Source organism: Sturnira hondurensis, unplaced genomic scaffold, assembly GCF_014824575.4.
Source record: "Sturnira hondurensis isolate 20B ecotype Veracruz unplaced genomic scaffold, ASM1482457v3 Scaffold0007406, whole genome shotgun sequence".
In the NCBI taxonomy this organism is placed as follows: domain Eukaryota; kingdom Metazoa; phylum Chordata; class Mammalia; order Chiroptera; family Phyllostomidae; genus Sturnira; species Sturnira hondurensis.
The window spans coordinates 1,299,867-1,322,504 of NW_028080037.1; the positions used below are offsets into that span (position 1 = coordinate 1,299,867).

At 59.0% G+C, this 22,638-nt stretch overlaps 1 protein-coding gene across 1 annotated transcript in view; it reads left to right on the plus strand.

The window, feature by feature from the left end:
- Window positions 1-22,638, plus strand: part of TMEM132D (transmembrane protein 132D) — a 114,869-nt gene that overhangs the window by 38,060 nt on the left and 54,171 nt on the right. The window contains exons 3-4 of the mRNA XM_037052596.1: window positions 13,022-13,076; window positions 13,866-15,029. Coding sequence (XP_036908491.1) covers window positions 13,022-13,076; window positions 13,866-15,029 — 1,219 coding nt within the window. The remainder of the gene's footprint in view (window positions 1-13,021; window positions 13,077-13,865; window positions 15,030-22,638) is intronic.

Sequence of the window (22,638 nt, forward strand, 5' to 3'; positions counted from 1 at the left end):
CTCTAAAACACGAACGGAGGAGTCATTTAATCTGCTTAGCTTGTTCAGTAATAGCCGATCGATACAGTGCGTTATTGTCACGGTGGAGGTCCTCTAGGCTGCCAGGGGACGAGACCACTTCCCTAAAATCTCGGCTCTAGTGGTCGCCCCTGTGACAGGGTCCTGTGCCTGCACAGCTGAGCCGTGAACAGAGCCTGGAGGTCATTTCCACCCGCCCGTCAGAGGAGGGACAGCTGTCCTGGGCCTCAGGGACACCGTGGTGCCCATTGTCCAAGTTGCTGATTTCCTTTTCTGCTCTTTGCACGGTATTTGCCAAATCCTTCGCTATTTGGTTCAGGGCGGAAACGTCGAGGTCCTCGGTATTGGGTGCGGGAGCAGCCAATCCAGACTCTACACGGACCAGCGACAGGAACTGCGGGTGAGACAGATGGTGTGAGGTCGGGGAGCAGAGTGGCAGTGCCCATAGTGACAGCTGCTGAGAGGCTGCAGGAGGGGGTGGGCCTTGGGGAGTATGGCCTGAGGGCACAGCAGGTGACTTTACTTCTAAGGCCCCTCATCTTCCAGTCATCGGATGTTGGGAAAACGTTAAAAGGCTCTTTGGCCCCATGTGGGGACCTGGCTGTCACACCAGAATGAGGTGCCCTGACTCCAGAGATGCCACCGAAGGTCCTACAACCCACGGGGCAGCCCCACCACCAGGAGCGTCCCCAACCCCACATGCCAGCTGTGTTGGGGTGAGGAACCAAATCTCAGGTTGACCTCACCAGGGGGCCACCACAGGCATGAACATTTCCGTACTTTGTGGGCCCCAGACCGATATGTGTTTAGGTCCTAACACATTGTTTCCACAGCCTCCTGAGGTATAGAGCCCTGTGCCCTGTGCTTCGTGCCACATGGGACAAAGGCCCTGGGGGCATGGTGCATGGTGAGGGGGACAGCGAAGGCTCTGGCCCTTTCTGTGAGCTGTTTGCAGACTGTCAAATAAGCCGTGATGCAGAATGTGGCGGAGACTCGGACAGGGGATGTTAACACGGTGTCATTAGAGAGTTCCCTGCCACTGTGTAATTAGGGGGTGGCCAGACAAGGGCTGTGAACCCGAGTCCTTCGCTCCGGAGGTCAGCATTTTGAACGTTCCACTTTCAACTTCTTCCAGCCTCACGTCTGGGTCATTTCTGTCGTCCACCGGAAGAGGGGCAGCTCAGGTTTATTCTCCCATCTAACGCCTTCGGACCCACAGAAATGGCGCCGGAGAGGTTTTACCCACGGTGATTGGGGTGGCCACCCTTTGTACGTCATTTCATTGTCTCTTGCCCTCGACACAACATCACCCCCGGGAAACAGGACATTAGTTTGCACTCGGAAACTCAAGTCCGTGGTGCCTTTCTCAGGTGTCTCCTTTCTGTGAGTCAAGAAGCCCAGCTCTTTTGGTTTAGTCCTGTTTTGCCGCCTGAAGGACACGGGGTGGGTGGCGAGGGAGCACCTCCCGGGAATTAAATTCTAAATGCAACACCCAAACCATGGCCACTTACAGAAGTGGGGTTTTTTCCTTTCCCATTGTCACAAGTGTCATGTTCGAGGATAGCAGATCTCAGCTGAGGTAAACTCGGCTCTGGTCGACGTTATGGGGTTGTGAGTTTGGTGACGCACTCAGCTGCTCATCACGGTTAGTGATCTGAATGGCAGCCCACGGTCACAGCACGTCACCGGCAGCTCAGTGGGCACCGCACGTGGACCCAACCAACCGGACTGCCGGGACAGTTCAGAGAAAAATGGGGTCCACGCCAGGGCAGCCAGAAAAAGTAGCTGTACGGAGCAGGTGGAATTGGGGTCTCCACAGCGGAGGAAGGCTTTGCTTAAAAGGGTGGAAGCTGCTTTCAAGCGGCTGGAAGGTCAGAGGCAACCAGTGAGGGGTCCTGTGCTTTTGTGAACCTGTGTTTCCTCCGTCCACGGCATCTTCCGTTTTGCTGGGTTCAAGTACAAGGGCAGCACGAATGCGACGAGCACGGAGGCTACAGGAGGGTAATTACTCAGGGTTTTTAGTTCTCCCAGCACGCCTGGCACCGGGCCCACCGGGCTGGCAGGTGGTCTCCTTCTGCAGTCACCAATGACTGATGTTCTTGGTGCCAAGCTGCTAAAAAGTGACCGTGTCTGACATTGGATTGCCATTTGTATCTAAGAACCAACCGGGAAAGTTCTCCACTTTCATCTCCCTACTCTCCCACTGTGCTTTGTGGTGGGAGAGAAAGCGAGGGGGGTGCAGGGTGGGCGGAGCCAGGTGGGGTGGGCGTGGCCAAGTGCTGAATGCCCGCACCCCATGTCTGACGCATACGGGTATGCGTGTGCTCTCACCTCTCCCTGTGAACTGTGTCCATACTGTGGCCGCTTCCCATCACCGGCACCTGCTACCACCCTGGCCTGAGCCATCGTCCTCTCTCACCGGGATTATGGCAATAACCCGGGTCTGGTCCTCCCCTCCCCTCATCTGGTACCCCCCCACCCCCTTTTCCTGCATATTGTAGCCCAGGGATTGTTTTAGACCTTTCAGCTTTGTGAATGATCCTACAGTCTAGAGATCAACAATTCAGTGCCTGTATGGGAGCATGGGATATAAATGGGGCATAAGGGCTGGGTGAGGACTGTGGCCAACGAGTGAGTTCTCGCCCTACCGAGAGGGCACAGCTCTGTTGCTTTTTACAATACGGCAACGGGTTTGCAGATTTGTTACATCTTGCAATGTGTGAACGGAAAACCTAGAGTCTAGTTTTTATGTGAAATCTGTTTTATAAATATTGGCATTAAGACCTAATTATGATTTTAAATAACACCACACGGAGTCAAATAAAACAGGCTATGGAGCCAGAACTGGCTCATGGGCCGTCAGTTGGCAACATCTGCTGTGGGCACCGGCGGGGGGCATTCTTAAAAAAGAAGTAACAGAAAAATCGGCGAGGGAGGGACATTCTGCCACCATCTGCCCGGGAGTCCTCAGTACCGAGTGTGGGGGATGGCGGTGGTGGCCCTTTCACACGCCCCTCTTCATAACCATAGGTGCCCCGTGCCCTGCAAAGGCCACCTGGGGACATAGCAAAGAGACCCTGGGCTCCCGCCCTGGGGCCCCGGCTTCCAGAGGTCTCCTCGGAGTAGCACTGGGGGCCAGGTAGGGTGGGAGCAGGGGTGGGGTGGGGGGCAGGATTCCCAGGCAGAGCCGAGTGGACCGCGCAGTCGTCGCAATCACCCCGATTGAAGAACAAAAATAAGCCGTGCCCCCTCAGGAACAGATTTTGTTGGCAAACGGAATCAGAAATGAGAAAACGTGTGACGAGATGTGACTCTGATGTTCTGCGACGACTTCAAAGAAAACGGCTTTATTTATTTCTGTCCTGGTTTTGGAGAACCTTCTGTGGTTGCGGATGCCTCCGCCCTGGTTCTTGCCGCTTCGCATTCTTTCTATTCTGAGTCTTTATCCTTCTTTGATGGTGGGATGGAGTGGGGGACCCCTCGGAGACCCCTCCCCGCCCTCACCCGATACTCTACATAGAGGGCTCCATCCTTCAGGTTTCTCGCTGCATCTTTTTACATTTTTTTGAACACGCTGAGTGGGGACAGAGCAGTGGGCCTGGCTGCGGACGCCGAAGCGCGGGACATGGCCGGGACCAGGGAAGAAGACCATTGCCTGGTGGTGCAGGGTGGGGGGGGGGGGTGTGCCGTGGGGAGGTGGGCGGCAGAGTCTGGCTCTGGCTGTGTTCTGGTAGCTCTTTCCTTCCTTCCCTCACTTCCGAGCTCTGTGGGGCCTTTAAGGCTTCGGTTTCCAACTTCCTCCCCGTGATGCCCAGGAGTCCACCCACACCCACATTCCACGTTCGCACGGTTGACTTGCGTTGTCAGTCACTTCAGAGGAAGCTGTCTCACGCAGAGCCACCGGGTCTCAGGAACTTGTAAGTGAGGGATGGGGAGGCGGCGGTGGGGGGGGCACGGCCTCCCAGCTCTCCACCCCTCCTCCCTCCTGACACCTGACGCCACCTGCATTTGGTTTGCTTTTCATCCTTGATCTCCAAGTTGCCAAAAGGGGCGGATTGGAAGATCACAGTGAGAGACCCGGAGAGAGGCCTGAGAGCATCTGGTCTGGGGCTACTGGTCCCAGAGACACGGTAGAATCTCCTGTGAATTTAGAAGAATCCTCTGTTTGGGCCACAGCCATACGAATTTACCTGCGGTGGGGGAGGGGGCAGTGCGGGTCTCAGTGTCTCTCCACAGCTGTGCAGGTGCGGCCCGATGCAGGTGCAGGCGTGATGCAGGTGTGGCCGGGATGCAGGTGCAGTCCCACTGTAGCTCAGTCCTGTCCGGGCAGTTGGGACGCTGGGACACCATCCTTTGCTGAACACACTAGCACAGAAGCCAGAGGTTGTCTCGCGGTGACATGGGTTCTTTCTGGGCACCGAGAGAAGAGAGAGTGTCAAGAGCCACCTGCCCACGACTGTTTCCCATCAAATTCGGGGCCGACGTGGTCTAGATGTGCCCCTCCTCGAATCTCCCGTGGGCAGTGTGGTCCTGGGTGGTGACGTGCTTTCAGAGGCCGGGGCCACCAGGACCACTGCTGAGTCACTTCCAGCTTCCTCGTCACTTAGGACAAGGTTGGCGTTAGCCTGGCCGCAGGGGAAGGCCCTGGCACGTGGCCGTGTTCCCACGGGAACTGTCTTCACACGGTGGTCCACGACGCGTGCACGCTGAGGGCAGCATCCAGGTGGAGTCCTGCTGGGACCCAACTGTGTCCTTGACCAGGGATCCTCTATGGCCCACTAGCTACTCACCCGGGGGTGTGGTAAACAGCTGAGACGGTTGGTTCTCGGTCTGACAGGCGAACCCCAGTCTCAGGAGCATGGATGAGGCACCAGCAAATGCCCATTTAAAAGAGACAGCCTGCATCTCCCCCCTTCACGGTGGAATCAACTTGTCATCCACAGACTCCCCATTGCATCAGAAGTCCAAGTGCGTGTGGTTATGGTTTGAGGCAAACACTTCGCCGATGAGCCCTTGGCTCCCAAAGAAGCCCCGTCTGGTGGGAGGAATCACACACCGGCTCCTTTTCAGAACCTCTTAGCTACAGTTGTCTGCAGAACCCAGGGCTTCCGACCGGCTTTCCTTCTGAGGCCCCCAGAGACCTGGCCGCAGTGAGTAGGCACGTCGGGCGCTAGAAATAAGCAGTCTTGGTTTTCTACCCAGGGGTCTCTCACCGGGAAGCAGACCGCTGCGCACGGCCCCCCTGGGAAACGAGCTCTGCTGTGCCATGCGAACACTGTGACGCCAGTTTTGGGACAGACACAAGCACCTTTTCATCTTAGAAAATGTACTATTGTTGTTATTATTATTATTATTGAGCTGACAGGATCTGATGACTTTTCACGTCTTCATTTTTTAAATCTGTTTTAGGCTGCATCTTGAATCTATAGGAAGCGCTTGGTGGGTTTTCGCTGGGACGGCCAGATTGCCATTTCTGGAAACAGTCACGCGAATAACAGGCTAGCCAAGGTGCACTGATCCACGCGTGAGGAACTCCCACACGGGGACGAGGCCCGGGCTGTCCTGCTCGGCGCCGTATGGGCGAAGGCGACAAGAGTCGGGTGGTGAAGTGACCCCCCCCCCCGCCCGGCGCTGTGCCGCTGGCAGGGCACAGGCAGCCACGGCCAGCCTGCTCGTGAACCCCGGCAGCCCGACCTGGAGCCCGCTTCTTGCCCACCCGCTGTGCTGCCTGATTTCCTTTCTCTGCGTTGTCCTGACAATGGCGGAAAGCGGTTCATTTTTGGCTCTGCGTTCCCTGTTTCAGTGAAAGGGCATGAATGAAGAGCTCCTGTGTGCCAGCGGCTCGAGAATCCTCTAACTCATACTTACCCTCAGGGGCGCGCAGAGAGGAAATTACTTCTCTCTGATTAGTAGTTTATGATAAGTCGGTGTCTGTCTCCCTGGGAAGCCGGCGTTCTGGGGGTAAAGGGCACAGGTTCCAGGGGGAGGCGTGGCCATGCTCTGTCCCCCTGGGGCCAAGTGCCTCAGTTCCCGCAGCCTTGACTTTCTTACCTGCTAAATGGGAATAGTAATGTGCTGGTCCTAGCTGAATAACAGAGCAAATACAAAGCGCCTGGCACTCAGAAATAAAAAACCCACAGTAAATACTACTTTTCTCTGTCCTTCTCTTCCTCGCTTCTCCTGGAAACCAGCTTTACACACACACAGATTTGCAAAGGAACCAAAATGGAGAAGTGGAAACCACATCAGAAAGAATGAACCTAAATTTTTTTTTTCCCGTTCTTTCTTCTTCCTTGGACTGGGCATAGAACTTCCACGGCAACGCAGTGCGTCAGAAGCCGTGTTCTTGTCAGTTCCGCAACCTCCTCGCAACCTCCTCCGGGGACTCCCGCCGGTCCCGGGTCGAGTGTGGGGCTGCACCCATCCCAGGGTCTGGGTGGAAATGTGGGCTGGGCCCACGAGCACATTCCATTCCCCTGGCCACAGAGATTGGCTGCGTCGTGAGCATGTGACTCGGGTTGGGCCAATGATCACTCAGCCTTAGTTTTTCAATTACCAAGGAAGAGAAACTCCAGTTTTCAGTGCGTTGGACCCTGGGGGAAGGTCGGCCAGGGCGACGCCACTGTGAGTGAGCCGTCTTGAAAGTAAATCCATTAATTTTGGAGGAAACAGAGGTAAAAGATGGACCCGCTGGCAGACCCGCATCTGATCTTTTGAGACCCCTGGCGTTTTTAGATGTGGGAGCAAAAGAAATGCCTTCCTTTGCTCGAATGGCTCAGGTTTGGATTTTCTGACAGATTTTACAAAAACAGACAAACAAGCAGCCCTTGCTTGCCAAAGGCTTGGGATTTTGGACGGACTGGTCTCACTGCTGTGCAACTTTAAAATCGCAACACAGAGCATCCGTGTGTCAGTGATAATGAGGTGAACCTACAAAGTAACCACCCACGGAGAAGCACAGACTGATAGGTTTCCCACTGCCAGGGACACGTGTGCCCCTCCTGTTCTCTGGGGCAGGGGGGCGACAGAGCTTCTTCATCTGGACAGAGAGGCGGGAAAGGCCTTCCTGGATGGTGGGGGCGTAGTCCCTCCTCCGGCTGCTCGCGCGCCAGGGGACTGGGGTTGGGGGCGGCTGGCCAGGCTGCGCTCCACTCAGCGCACGGGCCCAGCTGCCGTGGGCTGGGAGGAAGGATGCTTATTACTGCAGATTAACACCACGATGTCTCGTGTGTCCGCCGTGGCCCTGGTGGATCCACTCGGCAGTGTGCCGCTGCCTCCATCCCCACGCCCAGCTGCCGGACGCCCCTGGGGAATCAATGCTATGATTGAACAGATCGATGTCCCTATTAGTTCACAGCTGCCACTTGGATTCGTTTTTCTATTGCCCTGGTGACCCATTGCCCCCAACTCAGTGGCGTGAAATTACACAAGGTTAGATCTTGCAGGTCTGACTCGGGGCTCATTGAGCCTCGCTCAGCCGGCCCCCAGGGCTGCGTCCCTCTTCGGCCTCTTTAAAGGACGGCCTGGGTGCTCGCCTTCTCCGCTTCCGGGAGCCATCCGCGTTCCTCGGCTCCTGGCCCCCATCCCCCTTTGAGGCCAGCACCGATGAGCTGAGTCCTCTCACACTTCATCGCTCCTTCTCCCCCTCCTAAGGACCTTTGTGATTGCACAAGCCCACACAGTGTCCCAAGGTCCTCTGCCCAAACTGCAGCTCTCACACCTGCAGAGCTCGTTCCCCATGTCCGGCAACACCGTCGCAGGCGCTGAGGGGTCAGGCCGTGGGCAGCTCTGGGGGCACGGTGTCTCACCTGACGCAGCGCCGTGAGGCACCTCCGTCGATCGCCGTAGCGCTCATTTTGAGGTTTCTAATTTCTGGGTCCTGTGAGGTGTCCCTCGTAGCCGCGCCCTGGTTTCCAAACAGAGGCGCGCCGTCACCCCGCAGGCTGCTTGGAGAGTAGCCGGCACCCACCAGGCCTCCTGCTCGCCCGCTCGGCGTTGGAGCCCTTTCTCTGTCTGCTCAGCTCGGCCGCCAGAACCCCGTCTGTGTTCCAGGTGCCGGAGTCGGAGGGAGCATCTGGGCCTCGCTGGGCGTCCCCTCGGTGCTGGAGACGGGCCCTTCGTCCAGCTGCCTTGTTTGCGGCGTGTCCAGGTTTTATGGGTTTAAAATTGCTTGCAAATCACACTTCGGAGTACAGATCTGACGCTGTTCGGCGGGGCGGCGCTTCCTGGAAACTGTCTGCCCAGGTTTGCTCTCCAGGGTTCCCGTGCTGGGACCGGGGACTCTGCCCTCCGGGGCCTCATGAAGGGATCATCATTTTCTCTCTGGAAGAGGTGTTTCCAGGGTGGTTTAGGTTGCTCGTGCCTGGCTTCCCACGGTGCCCTGGCCTCCTCCTTTCTCAGACACTGCGTGTCTCCTGGGCTGGCCCCTCGCCGCCCAGGCCTGCAGTGTGCACCAGGCGTTTTGGGAACGAGCTGAGCGAGGAGTTCAGCGTCACACCGTCACAGGCATGGGACCAAAAAGATGCTGCCCAGGGCCCTTGCTTCTTGACAAGATCATTTCCACAGAGGAAAAACCACAGTTGCCCCAGAGATGCAGAGTGAAGATGCGTTAAAAATCTTAGTTAGCTCATTAATGAAATGAGAGCGGTGGTCAGCTGTTAGAGTCAACCCGAAGGGGAAGGAGGAGAAGAAGAACGCACGTCCGAGCCGTGCAAGGGCACTGAAATGCCCGTGTGCATACCGGCCTGAGGGTCCCCGGTGCCGGGCGGGCCGTCCCTTTCCCAGGGGACATTGACTCGCTCATCCACAGGCAAGCTGATGTGTGAGGGACTTCCGGTCATCGTCCACACTGTGAAACCGTGCCCGCAGAATCAGACTCTGAACGCCCAGCGGGTGTGTGTTCCGCCGACCCACAGACGCCCTCCTATCCAGAACCTCCCCTCTGAACTGCCTGAGGAGTTTGCCCTTGGACTTGGGTCTGACTCGAGACCTGCCCCTGGACTCCAGGGGACCTCAGGGACTGCAGGGACCTCAGGACCAGAAGATGGCAGGTGGTCATCCTTCCCGTTGCTGTTGTTTCTCTTGCCCCTGTCTCCTCCTCCTCCTTGCCTGACGTTCTGTCTCTCTTGTCCCCTTCAGGAGGTAGAATCCATGGATGAAATCCCTGAAAGTGGCTTTGCCACCAGAAAACAGGCAAGAAGGAAGACATTGTGGGGTTTAAAGAAAAGCTGTGTAGTCCCTGAAGTAATTAAACATTCATACAAACAATTTAAAAAGATGAGATGTGATGCTCGGCTGGGTTTCTTATAAAGCAACTTGATGAGGTTCGTCCACCGTGCACTGCGCGCGCGGTGGGGGGGGCGTGGGAAGGGCCGCTCCGGGAAGCTGGGAGATGAAAAATGACATCATGCTCTCTACCCGAGTGGCGTCTTCGCACGAGATTTTATCCCGTCGGGCTTTCAGGAAGAGTCCACAGTGACCACCGACTCAAGTGCGGGTCTGGGGCCATGAGCTGCTGGCCTGGAGATGGACAGACTGGATTCAGCTATTGGCTCAAAATTCTTTCATCTGTCCATGTGTTCCTTCTTTCACCCACGCATGCCCTTTCTGCCCTCTGTGCCCCGGGGTGGTTCTGGGCCCCGAACCTGTGGCCATGGATGGGGGCCCAGCAGAGGGGCCGAGGCCTTGGGCAGGCTCAATCAGGAAGACGGAGAAGGCGCAGATGCCTGGGCTGCCCCTCGCTGGTGTCCACCCTGCAGGTCTGACAGTGAGCAGACACGTCTTCGCCAGCACGGCGTCGCGCGGAGCCGCTTCCCTGTCCGGACGGGACTCGGTCCCCCGTCTCTCTGGTCACCCCTGTACTGGCCCCCGCTCCCCCACCCGACAGCCCTACCTGCTCACTGGCTCTGTGGTTTCACCTTCTCCAGGAAGCCGGAGAGCTGGACTCTCTCGGTGCGTGGTCTTCCCACACGGGCTCCTTCCAAAAGTATCAACATTAGCATCCGTTCTTCCCAGGGCAGAGTTGCTTGAGATGTGAGTGTGTCGCTTGCTTTCGCAGAAAACTGCGGCAGCAAATTCAAAAGATTTTCCTCAATGAGTCATTTCCCGAGACCTGCTGCCCACGGCGTTTTTCTTTCTTTCCTTTTTCTTCTTTTGACACCTGGTTCATCCTCAGGTGGGCCTGGCGGTGTCGGGCGCTAATGGTCGCCCGGTGGGAATTCGGGGATGACGACTTTCTGTGCTAGCCCATCCTGGGCATCGTGGGGCCGAAATGGTGTTATTTTTGTTGCTTCGCTTTAAAAAAAGAAGTGACCCCAGCTTTAGGTCGACGTGGAGTGTTTTTAAGCAATGGACCTGTAGGCCAGGGACCAGGCGAGAAGACAAATGGGCCGAGCCTGGAACAAAGGCCACTCGCGACTTCGCTCCCAAAAGGCTCGGGATGAGCCCGCGGCCTTCTCGCACGAATGCAGGGGCCCGGAAGCGGCTGCCCTCAGAGTTTGTAACTAGTGGTCCAGCTCAGGGGGGTGTCCTGCAGTCGTCGGGGCCGGGTGCCCAACAGGACAGTCTGCAGAGCTGTGGCGATGGCGTTTGTGCCTGCCAGTTACTTGGCAGTTTCTAGACCGAACGCCAAGCTGGGGTGACAGCCACTGCAGATAACTGTTCGCAGTTGAGCCAAGGTGTCGTCGTAAGAATGAGGGGACCCTGCCCCACGGATGGCGGTCTTTCAGGGGTCCCGCTGCAGAGCGCGGCGCCTGTCTCCTGTACTCCCAAATTGTGCCGACTGGGGGGCTCGTTGCAAGGAAAGGGTCCAGGGCTCTCGCTGCTGCATGGTGGCCGAGGAGAGGACAGTGCCGGGAGCCCTGACATGAAGGCACGACCTCGCTGATGCCGCCGTTCACGCATTGGTCAGATAGTCCCTGAGCACCTGATGTTTGCCAGGCGCTCTCCCCAGGACAGTGAATAAAACAGAGAACAGGCCGTGGGTCATCCCTGCTCAGGTGCACAGGAGCCACGGAAGCAGAGCCCACTGCGGTGGGCGGCGGCGAGGGATCCACCGAAGGGCGTGGCTGGGCCGAGGGGGTTGGGAACGGAGGGTCCCGGGAAGCACTGGGGAGAAGTGGCTTTCACGAGGCAGCCAGAGGGGTGACGGGGATGCAGCCTAGCAGACTGGGCGGCAGGGACCCAGGGAAGGGAACAAGGAGACGGCTTGTTCAGGACATTAGCAGAAACCTCACTGCCTGCTCTTTGCTGTCACTAAAGCTCACCTGGGGAAGACACGAGCTTGTAGAGGTGACTTCCAGAGGCTGTGGCAATGCAGTCCTCTTAAGGAACACAGCCTCTGGTGGCGCCTATGACACCCTGATCTTCGAAGAAGAAAGGCCCATGTCTTAGGTTGAACCACATTAAATCGCCGTGGGGGTCCGCCAAAACGGCTCCCAGACCGGCAGTTTCGAAGGGTTCGGCACAGTGCCAGCCTCACTTGCTTACATGGGGCTGGTCCTGCCCTCGTGTGGCTGTACCGTCGCTGGGACAGGTGTCCAGGACCTCAGGTTGAACGCCTGTGTCCAGCTGGCTTCCCGGCCAGAAGCCGAATGGGAAGCAGAGGGGTTGCCGGCCCTGTTAGACCGGCCTCTCACGCTCTGGTTGGCGCCCTCACTCCACGGCCACCCAGCAAACAGGACGTGGGCGTTGCTGCCAAGCCTGGGCCGGTGGCGGGCGGAGGGCCCTGTGTCTGAGCTCTGAGCTTTGTTTGTTCTCTGTTCACACGCCGTTGCCCGCAGGGCTGCAGGCTCAGATAGGCATTGTGCCTGCGGAATGTGCCCACGTGGGCCTTTGAAACAGGTGGGCACAATAGGTCTCAAGGCCTGGGGGGGGTGCTCTTTGTAAAGAACAGCCGGAGATAATTACATGGCTACTCTCGAGAAGCCGGCGCCTAATTCGGGAGGCGTGGCCTTGGACGCCAGTGTTCTCAGAGCTGGTCATTTCCATTTCTGAAACCGTTCCCTTGGTTTTTGAATCATGTAATTTCTGTGTCTGTGTTTTGCTAGCAGAGTGTAAGTAAAGCATCCTGCAAAAATAGCGTTTGGGGTGCTGTTCCCTCCCGTGGAAGGGCATGTTCAGTGGGGAACAAGGGAAGCTTGCTTTCGGCACAAACGTCGCAGTACCAAACGATGGGTGGGGTTGAGGGCTGTGACCTGTTTCCCTAGATGCCTGGGTTCTAGGCACCTGTGGTGTGTGCCTTGCACCCCTGGACCTGGCATGACAGGGTCTGGTCACCTCATCTATGTCTGGAGGGCTCCACTCAGCCCGTCCCCCTGGGTCTCGTCTCCACATCTCTCAGCCCAACCTCAAGGGGAGGGCCTGCCGTCCACTGGTTTGTGGCTGCCCATCTGCGTGGGTCTTCGCCCCTGTGTCCTTTGTGATTTCCTTCATGCCCCGTGTGTCCTCGGGTGTAGGTGTGTCGGGGTGGGACACGGGGCTAGCCCCAGACCCCACGCTGACACACTTACTGCTATTTCTGACCCCAGCCCGTCCAGCCGCGTCAGAGGAACACCCCTCTCTGCTTGCCACTCCATGTTCTGAGTGGGTCTCTAACCTTGACAATCTGTCCTTTTAACCCCAGGAGAGCGAGCCTTAGCCCTAACTCCACGACCCCCATAGGACACCGTGACTACATCCACCAACATGGGAAAACACTGTTCCTGTTGGGTTTTCCTTATTTGCATGCTCAGCTCCTGACATGGCCAGAGACACTGGCGTCAGCTTGCATCAGCTTACCTCAGTGGCATGAGGCTTTTTCTTTTCTTTTTTTGCATTAATTTTTTTAAAAAACACGGCTTAACTCCAGAGATACATTCTGAGAAAGGTGTCATCGGGGGCATTTCATAGTTGTGCAAACACTGTGGGGTGACTCACACTGACCTGCACGGTGGGCCCACGATGGCCGCTGTACGAGCTCGCCTGTCATGAGACGGGCTCCCCCATGGGCTCGTTCTCGCTGCAGTGTCACAGCCGCCGGGGGAGCTGCACCGTGAGCCCCGAGGCTGGCGGCTCCTCCTGTAGTGCGAGGGCGTGGCCCGAGCTTCCTCATCAAACACGGCGTCAGCTGCCTGGAATGAACACCTTGCAGCCACGGGGCCAGATAAAGCAGGGTCCCCGACCTCCAGGCCCAGTATGGGTCCACGGCCCGTCAGGAACCAGGCTACACAGCAGGAGGCGAGCTTGGATGCATTGTGCTGGAGTCATCCCCAAACCACCCCAGAACCTGGTCCATGGGAAAACTGTCTTCCGTGAAACCGGTCCCTGGTGCCAAAAAAGTTGGGGACCGCTGGGAGACAGAGCCAGGCTCCAGCCCGCGGAGGCCCTTCTGGTCTGCGTCTTCGTTCATTTCCATTGCCGAGCACTGGGGCTCCCCGTCCTCTCCTCCTGTGCTTCCGATTCCCTCTTCCGGTTCATACTGACCACTAGAGGGTGGGCCCCACGCCCTGGGCTCCCCCTTCCACCCCAGGAAAAGCCACGGAGGTCTGTGCAGTGTCCGCTGGGGAGGGTCTCGGGGTGGGGGGTGGGCGCCACCTGGGGAGCCCCCCGGGCAGGGCCAGCCGGTTGTGTCATGCACACAGGCAGAGCGTGCATGGGGCAGTGACATGTCACCCTGTGACATTACCCCACGATGACGTTTCACATCACAGCATCACAGTGTCACCACAGTGTGTTACAACGTTAGGACGCGACTGCTTTAGGGCTTCATGACGTGGTTGCGACTCACGGCCTCACGACCCGACTGCATCACGGAGCTCACACTGCAACACGACCACATCATGACACACAGCCTTACGCCGTGACTGCAGTTTGGAGAGTGACACCAGGACGGCACAGCATGACGACACGCTGTGGACATCCCGACAGTGTGACCTGACGCCCAACGGCCTGGCAGCACCACAGCACCACGAGGTCACGCCGTCCCCAGGCAACAGCGGCAGCTCAGCTGCTCGGCGACCTACTGGAAGTGTGGCTGCTGGTCGCTGTGTGTGGGGGCCGGACACGGTGCCGCGCGTGCGCACGGGGCTGTCCTGGGGACACGGGGACTGCCCTCGGCACTCACTAACGCCTGCCCTCCGTTCCCTGACAGTGACCGAAGGCCGCGGCCTCCTGGAGAGCGTCCAGCGGTTCTCCCTGCTGCCCACCTACCTGCCGGTGACCTACCGCGTGCACGGCGCTGACGCGTCCTTCTTCCTGAAGGAGGCGAACCAGGACGTGATGCGCAACGCCAGCCTGCAGTCCCGCGTGGAGTCCTTCCTCATCCACCGGGCCCGGCGGCCGCCCGTGCTCAGCGCCAGCTACGGCCCCTTCTCGGCACGACAGGCGGTGCCCCGGGACCTGCTGCTGCCGGCTGGTGCCGTGGGTGCCCCCGGCGCGCCCGTGCTCGGCTGGACACTGAAGGCCCACGTGCTGCACGACCACATCTACCCGTCCCGGCCGACCGTGCAGATCCTGTTCCAGGTTGTGGGACGAAACTGGACCGAGCGCAGCCCCGAGAAGGAGTTGCCTTGCCTGAGCGTGTTCGCCTTCCGGGAGACGCGGGCGGTGCGTGGTGGCTGCCGGCCGCATGGCCAGCTGGGGCTGTGCGTGGCCGAGCTGCGGCTGCCAGTCAGCTGGTTCAGCGCCCCCACGGTGGTGGCCGGCCGGAGGAAGCCGGGGCCTGCGGCCGAGGGCAGCACCGCGGAGCTGTACTATGCCGTGCACGCGGGGGACGAGCATGGGGACTGTGCCCAGGGGGCACCACAGGCTGGCGGCGGGGCACAGGCCAGCGACGCGGACGAGGTGGGGCCCCCGCTGCAGAGGATCGGGAGCGTGTTCCTGCACCAGGCGCAGAGCCAGCCGCCGCTGCGGGAGCTGCGTTTGGACAGCAACGTGGCCATCCACTACCTGCCACGGACAGCGCACCGGGGCGACGTGCTCACCTTCCCCGTGTCAGTCTCCAGGAACTGCTCGGTGGACCGTTTCACCTTGAGGTGAGTCCCTTCGGGCGTCCACGCCCACCTAGGCAGGCGCACAGGTCTGGTGGGCGTGGGGCATGCCCACCGGTCGATGGTGACTGCCCTGTGCCACCAGCCCTGATCCACTGCAACTGCCGAGCAGGGTGAACTGTCTGGGTTGGGTGTCGGGTGCCGAAGGCATCTGGTGGCTCGCCTGTGTAGGCTGTCACGCAACACTTGGGTGACATGGGTGTGATGCCTTTGGCGAGGCGTGGGGTGCCGGGGGCGTGTGGCAGGAAGACTAAGGTGCTAGTGGGCAGTAGACAGGCCGTGTCCAGTGGCTGATGGGTGACCGCAGAGCATCCGGGGTACAGAGGGTCTGCTCTGCCCTCAGCTTCCAGCCGGAACCTGTGTACCTGAGTCCGGGACGCCCGGCCCACCGTGTCAAGGGTCCTACCGAGAGCGTGTCTGAAATGAGTGCTGAGTGGCTCAGGAAACCTCCGGGGATTGTTCCCTCCGGAACTCAGGACGGGAGAGGGGCCGCGGCCTCGGCTCGGTGAGGCTTTCTGTAGCCAATTCCGTTCTCAGTCAGACAGGTTTGGTCGCAGCGGCCACTTGGCAAAAGTGTCTGGGTCACTGAGCCCGTCTGAATGTGGTGTCGCGGCGCCGCGGCAACGTGGTCTGAGGTGCCTGGTGACAGCGTTCGTGCCCTGGCCCCTGGAAGTAGGGATGTGGAACTTGGCACGTTTTCTTCAAGGGCTTCACAGCTTTTGGGGATGACAGTGTCCCCGTCCCCGTCTGTCTGAACGTAGGGCATCTTTTGTGTTTGGTGGGCTTGGGTGGGTTTCAGATAGCAGGCCGCCTTCTGCTCACACACCTTGCACGTCGAAGTTTGTCACTGTGACTGAGGGCTGGGGGTCGTCCTTTCACCCTCACAGGCTGGTTGGACGTGGCTCACCCCTGGCCATAAAGGGCCGTCGGCTTGGGTGAGGAGTGCAACCAGGGACCATGCACAGGCGTCGGGGTGGCCTCCCTCCCTCTGTCCCTGGGACATCGGGCCTCGCCTCAGCAGGTTTCGGGCCCTCTGTGGGGCCCGCGGGCTGCGGGCTTGGCGTTGCCAACTTCCATGGTCTTCCAGAATGTTCTCTGTGGGGGTCGAAGCTCACGGAGAGGAGTCTTTTGCTGATGGAAGGTGAAGGCTTTTCGGAAGCAGTGTGTGCGTGGCGCTGATGTCACGATACACTTTGCATCCGACAGCCACCTGCTGTACTCAGAGAGTGCCCCTCCGAGAGTCCCACGGGCGGCTCTGCCGTTCACAGGCCGCAGCAAAGCCCGGAGACTTGGGCTTGCTGGGCCCCGGGTCCTGAGGCCCAGTTTCTGCGAGCCCAGAGACCAGCGCTGCTGAGGCCTCTGGGTGCGGTCTGTGTCGCGAGATCGGTGCTCTGAGCGCACAGCGAGACTCCGTTTGCTCCGGGTCTGTTTAGAGGCCTGTGGGAAAGAAACACTCGTCTCCAGGTAAGGCCCTAGCTAACGCTCCCGAGGCGTGCTAAGCTCAGCGAGGCGGCGCACGCTGCCTCTTTACCGGTGTGCTTGCCTTAGTGACATGCCTGCTGCACACTCAAAGACCCGTCATTACGCAGGTGCCTGGTCTGTTTGTGGAAACAGCTGGAGGCAAGCCTGGCTCCAGCAATGTGATTAGCCTTTAGTCCGACTTCTCGTAATTAGAAAATGATAAAACTGGGTATCTTTCTTAATGAAGTCAGTCTGCCACTAATTGAGCACAGCTTCCCAGGGTCTGGCCAGAGCGAGCCTCGAGCCTGTCTGGCCACCTGCTGGGAATGACCCTGCGGGCCCACCCCGCCTCCGCCCCTCTGCCCCTCCGCCTCTGGGCGTTTTCCTCTGAGCCTGGGCTGTGTTTCTCCCGTGTGCTGTGTGGCAGCGGGGTACTGCTCGGAGGCAGCTCCTGTTCTGCAGGCGCCTGCTTGACCCCCAGGCAGGGTGGCTGGGACTGTGGCTGTGCCTTGGGTCTGTCCCCATTGTGACTGGCCACCTCCCACCTCCCTGGGAGCTTCTGGGCCTGTGACCGCAGGGTGACCCAAGGCCCACACAGGGGTCAAGTGTTGCAGTGGATGTGATCAGTGAGAACGGTTGAAAACCGGGCTCTGTGTGTGTGGGGGGGCGGCGTGTGTGTGGGTGTGTGCATCCGCGTGTTAGCCCAAGAGCAGGAGAAAACCCTGGCGGGGCTGTTGGCCGTCTCCTGAGCGCTCTCTGAGGGTCACGTCCTCCGAAGCAGGCCTCCAGGCAAGGAGGCAAACACCTCTCTCCTTGGACAGCGAAAGGTGCCTATCGGTCTCAGAAAACACCATTTTCCTCTGGCGGACCCACCGAAGCTTCCTTCCTGGTCCCCACCCCACACTCCTGTGTCCTGTCCCTTCCCCGCAGAGAGCCCACTTCAGGAGCACCCAGGCTCTGTCACCTGGAGCAGGTGGAGGGTTCCAGGTCTCGCACAACCTCCCCACCTATTTCGTCTCCCGTCCCTCCCCACCGTTTCAGAGGGGCTTAGCTCAGCTCACTAGGTGGGAACGAGGGGCAGTGCGGAGGGCTTGCATCCCTCCACCTGGTTGCCTGCTGCCCCAATGCCCAGGAAGGACAGGTGGGAAGGGGCAGACCAGAGACCTTGTGAGGAAGGCTGTTCCCTAAGCTGGGAGGTGAGTGGGTGAGTGGGTGGGTGGGTGGGTGAGTGGGTGAGTGGGTGACTGAGTGGGTGCGTGGGTGCGTGAGTGGGTGACTGAGTGGGTGAGTGGGTGCGTGGGTGCATGCGTGGGTGAGAGGGTGAGTGGGTGCGTGAGTGGGTGAGTGGGTGCGTGAGTGGGTGTGTGGGTACGTGGGTGCGTGAGTGGGTGATTGGGTGTGTGAGTGGGTGAGTGGGCGTGTGGGTGAGTGGGTGAGTGAGTGTGTGACTGAGTCGGTGAGTGAGTGGGCAAGTGGGTGAGTGGGAGGGTGAGTAGGTCAATGGGTGAGTGGGTCAGTGGGTTCATGAGTGGGTGAGTGGGTGCGTGAATGGGTAACTGAGTAGGTGAGTGGGTGCGTGGGTGCGTGGGTGAGTGAGTGGTTGACTGAGTGAGTGTTTGAGTGGGTGGGTGAGAGGGTGAGTGGGTGAGTGGGTGGGTCAGTGGTTGACTGAGTGGGTGAGTGGGTGGGTGAGTGGGTGCGTGGGTGAGTGAGTAGGTGAGTGGGTTTGTGAGTGGGTGATTGGGTCAATGAGTGGGTGAGTGGGTGCGTGGGTGAGTGGATGACTGAGTGAGTGACTGAGTGGGTTTCTGGGTGCGTGGGTGCGTGGGTGAGTGAGTGGGGGAAGGGGGGAGTGTGTGAGTGGGTGGGTGAGGGGTGACTGAGTGGTGAGAGGGTGCTTGGGTGAGTGAGTGGGTTCCTGAGTGGCTGAGTGGGAGAGTGGGTGAGTGGGTGAAAGAATGGGTGAGTGGGTGAGTCTCTGAATGGCTGAGGATTGGTTGAGTGGGTACATTGGTGCGTGGGGGAGTGAGTGGTTGACTGAGTGGGTGAGTGGGTGGTTGAGTGGGTGACTGAGTGGGTGAGTGGGTGCGTGGGTGCATGAGTGGGTGATAGGGTGAGTGGGTGGGTGAGTGGGTGATTGGGTGCGTGGGTGAGTGAGTGGGTGAGTGGGTTCGTGAGTGGGTGGGTGAGTGGGTGATTGAGTGCGTGGGTGAGTGAGTGTTTGAGTAGGTGTGTGAGTGGGTGATTGGTTGGTGAGTGGGTGAGTGGGTGCGTGGGTTAGTTGGTGAGTGGGTGACTGGGTGAGTGACTGAGTTGGTGAGTGGGTGCGTGGGTGCGTGGTTGAGTGGGTGCATGATTGGTTGACTGAGTGGGTGAGTGGGTGCTTGGGTGAGTCGGTGTGTGAGTTGGTGAGTGGGTAAGTGGGTGGGTGAGTTGTTGGGTGAGTGGGTGAGTGGGTGACTGAGTGGGTGATTGGGTGACTGAGGGAGTGAGTGAGTCGGTGAGTGGTTTCGTGAGTGGGTGTGTGGGTGAGTGAGTGGGTGGGTGTGTTGGAGNTCTCACGCCCTCCCTCCACACGCCAGTACCCGTGTTGGCCTCGTCTCCTGCGAAGTTGCCCCCAAGCGCCGGGGGTAGGGGTCTAGCAGGACTGGCTTCATGGGGTTGAACCCTCAGGAGGAGAGATTCTGGAGAGACTCAAAGGGGGTGGCCAAAAGCAAGGGTTTGGGGTGGGTGTCCCTGGGCAGACAGCAGAGGGTCCTGGGGGGTCGAGACGTTGTGCACATGAGTTGAGACCACGGGAGGAAAGGTCGGAACAGTGAGATGGCAGGTTGGGGGTCGACGCTGGTGCTCCCTTGAGACGGGATGTTCCGGAAACGAAGTGGGCTGCCTCTCCGGGGGCTCGGCCCCTGTGGCTGGGCACAGGCGGGGAGGGACAAGCCGCTCTTGGGAACACAGACAACTGCGCCCGCTAGGATGCTTTGAAGTGCGAGTGAGGAAGAACCAAGTTCAACTCAGCTTCATGTCGAGGGGCATAGACAGGCGCAGGTAACCATGTGGTGGAGGGTCCGAAAGGCTCTTCCACACAGATGAGCAGCCAGTGAGAGGAGCCCCGCTCCGCAGGGCCTGGCCGCCCCTCGGCAGCCGCCCCCCATCCTCAGAGGTGCCCCCGAGCAGTCCCAGAGCCGTGCGCCTCTCAGTCCACACTGGACAGGAAAACAACCAGTCTCTTCCAGCCAACGCAAAGGCCAGGGGGTCGCATCTCACGGGGCTATGTGGCCTGAGCTGGGACCAAGGGGCGGAGACAGTCACCCTGGCCCCAACCAGCCAAGGTGCACCTCTGTGGCTGCTGGAGGGTCCACGGGGAAAGAAAACTTTGGGATGGGACAGCAAGAGTTGTCCCTCTGGCAGGGACTGGGTGCACCCCGAAGTTCCACAACTGGAGGTTCCTGCAGGACATCTGCAGTGGACAGTGTGTCCGCATAAGAGGTGTTTAATAACTGGTCGTTGAGTGGGTGGGTGAGTGGGTGAGTGGGTGAATGATTGGGTGTGTGGGTGAGTGGGTGAGTCTGTTAGTGGGTGGGTGAGGGGTGACTGAGTGAGTGAGTGGGTGCTTGGGTGAGTGAGTGGGTGAGTGGGTGTATGAGTGGGTGAGTGGGTGAGTCTGTAAGTGGCTGAGGAGTGGTTGAGTGGGTGTGTCGGTGAGTGGGGGAGTGAGTGCGTGAGTGGGTTCGTGAGTGGTTGAGTGGGTGGGTGAGTGGTTGGGTGAGTAGGTGAGTGGGTGAGTGAGTGTGTGGGAGCATGGGGGCGTGAGTGGGTGAGTGAGTGGGTGAGTCGGTGCGTGAGTGGTTTCATGAGTGGGTGAGTTGGAGAGTGGGAGAGTGGGTGAATGTGTGGGTGAGTGGGTGCGTCTGTGAGTGGCTGTGGAGTGGGTGATTGGGTGCGTGGGTGAGTGAGTGGGTGAGTGGGTGGGGGAGTCGGTGGGTGAGTGGGTGAGTGGCTGCGTCATTGGGTCCTTGGGTGGGTAAGTGGGTGAGTTTGTGACTGAGTGGTTGATTGGGTATCTGAGTGAGTGAGTGACTGAGTGGGTGCATGGGTGCGTGTGTGGGTTCATGAGTGGGTGAGTGGGAGAGTGGGGGAGTGGGGGAGTGGGGGAGTGAGTGTGTGAGTGGGTCATTGCGTTCGTGAGTGTGTGAGTGGGAAGGTGAGTGGGTGATTGGGTGTGTGGGTGAGTGGGTGAGTGGGTGACTGAGTGAGTGACTGAGTGGGTGAGTGGGTGCCTGGGTGTGTGGTTGAGTGGGTGCATGAGTGGGTGACTGCGTGGGTGAGTGGGTGCTTGGGTGAGTGGGTGAGTGGGTTAGTCAGTGAGTGGGTGAGTGGGCAGGTGAGTGGGTGAGTGGGTGGAGACTGAATGGGTGCCTGGGTGAGTGAGTGGGTGAGTGGGTGAGTGTGTGAGTGGGTGAGTGTGTGAGTGGGTGGGTGAGTGAGTTTATGAGTGGGTGAGTGGGTGAGTCTTTGAGTGGCTGAGTAGTGGTTGAGTGGGTGCGTTGGTGCGTGGGCGTGTGAGTGATTGACTGAGTGGGTGAGTGGTGGGTGAGTCGGTGGGTGAGTGGGTGAGTGGGTGCGTGAGTGGGTGACTGAGTTAGTAGGAAATGGGTGAGTGAGTGAGTGGGTGAGTGAGTGAGTAGGTGACTGAGTGAGTGGGTGAGTGGGTTCATTGTGCCCACCGACACCTTTGACATCTGGGGTCTCAAAAAGCCCAATAAACTTGTAGGTAAAATTGTGAATAGTGTAATGTTTCACTTCACCTTGTAAGGCGGGGGCTGGGGGGGTGGAAAATGCAACTGGTTGTTGCTGGGGGAGGGGCTGGGGGCACAGATGGGAACTGCCACGCCCTCCCCCACCCACAGGTTTAGCGGGGCCGTGGACAGCCAGGAGCCGGCTGTGTCGCCGTTTCCTGAGAGAGGAGGCTGAGTCCAGGGTCGCTGTGGACTGGGGTGGCGGTGGGGGCGGCAGGTCCTGAGCTGGAGGGCGGTGCTCCTCCTGGAGCAGGGGTTCTAGGTCCTCCAGGCCCCAGGAGCTGTGAGGGCTCATGGCCCCGCAGCTCTGTCTGTCCTCGGTGGCCCGGTGGGCTGCCTGTGAGCAGTGTTTGGTGACTTGGCGGGCGGCAGTGCCGCCTGCCAGTCAGGAGGGCGTGTCCACCTGGGTGAACTGGTCGCAGCCTTCTCTCCATCACTAGGAGAGAAGACCCTGACTGGGCCCGTTACATTTTACTACGGAGAGTCCCTAGGTTCCATGCCACCTGGCAAACGGGTGATCTGGGACCCCAGCGTGGCCTGGAGCTGGACACGCAGCTGACCGTCTCTGACAATTATGCACACTCGGGAGCGCACGCCTTCAGACGTAAAAATGGAGCACAACGGGGCAAAAATCTGTGAAAGAAGTAAAATGGATATGCAAGCTAACAGCGGAAAAATCAATATAAAATTCAAGTCCAGTACAGAAAAGGTTGTCTCTGTGTTTTCTTAAGACGAGTAATGGAGAGTAGCAAGCCCGCCATGGTATTTAGATTCTGGTGAATACTTTTAGGAGAAGGATATAACAGTTTAATTTTGAAATGTCAATAGTTACAGTATGCTGAGAATTTCAACCTTTGCCGCTTCGGAGGGAAAGTTTTAAATGTCACCTTTAAAACGCGCCCGGGGGTGCACCAGCCTATACAAATTATTCCGGAGCATCGCTGGCCGGCAGCGCTTTCTGCGCTGACAGGTGCGCCCTACACCTGTCCTGTCTGACAGGGTGGCTCTGCTGGCTGGAGCTGTTGTGTCCTCGAAACGCGGCGGTGCCACCTGGGCTCTGCGTGTCTCGTCCCTGTCCGGTCTACAGAGGTTCTCGAGACCGGGCTCCCTTGCTGGCAGAACAGACGCAAGCAAGGCGACGAGGCTCGAGACCCCTCGGAAGTAAGGGGAAGTCCAAGCGAAGTTGGAAAATTACTTCTTTTCGCCACGTGGAAGGAGGGCTGCCGGATACAGCAGAGTCTGAGGTCTGTCCTGCCGCCCTCACCGCCGCTAGGACCGCCCTCCACTCTGGTAAAGCCGCCTGGCTGGTGAGCCCCCGCTCCACTGCTGTTCTCCGG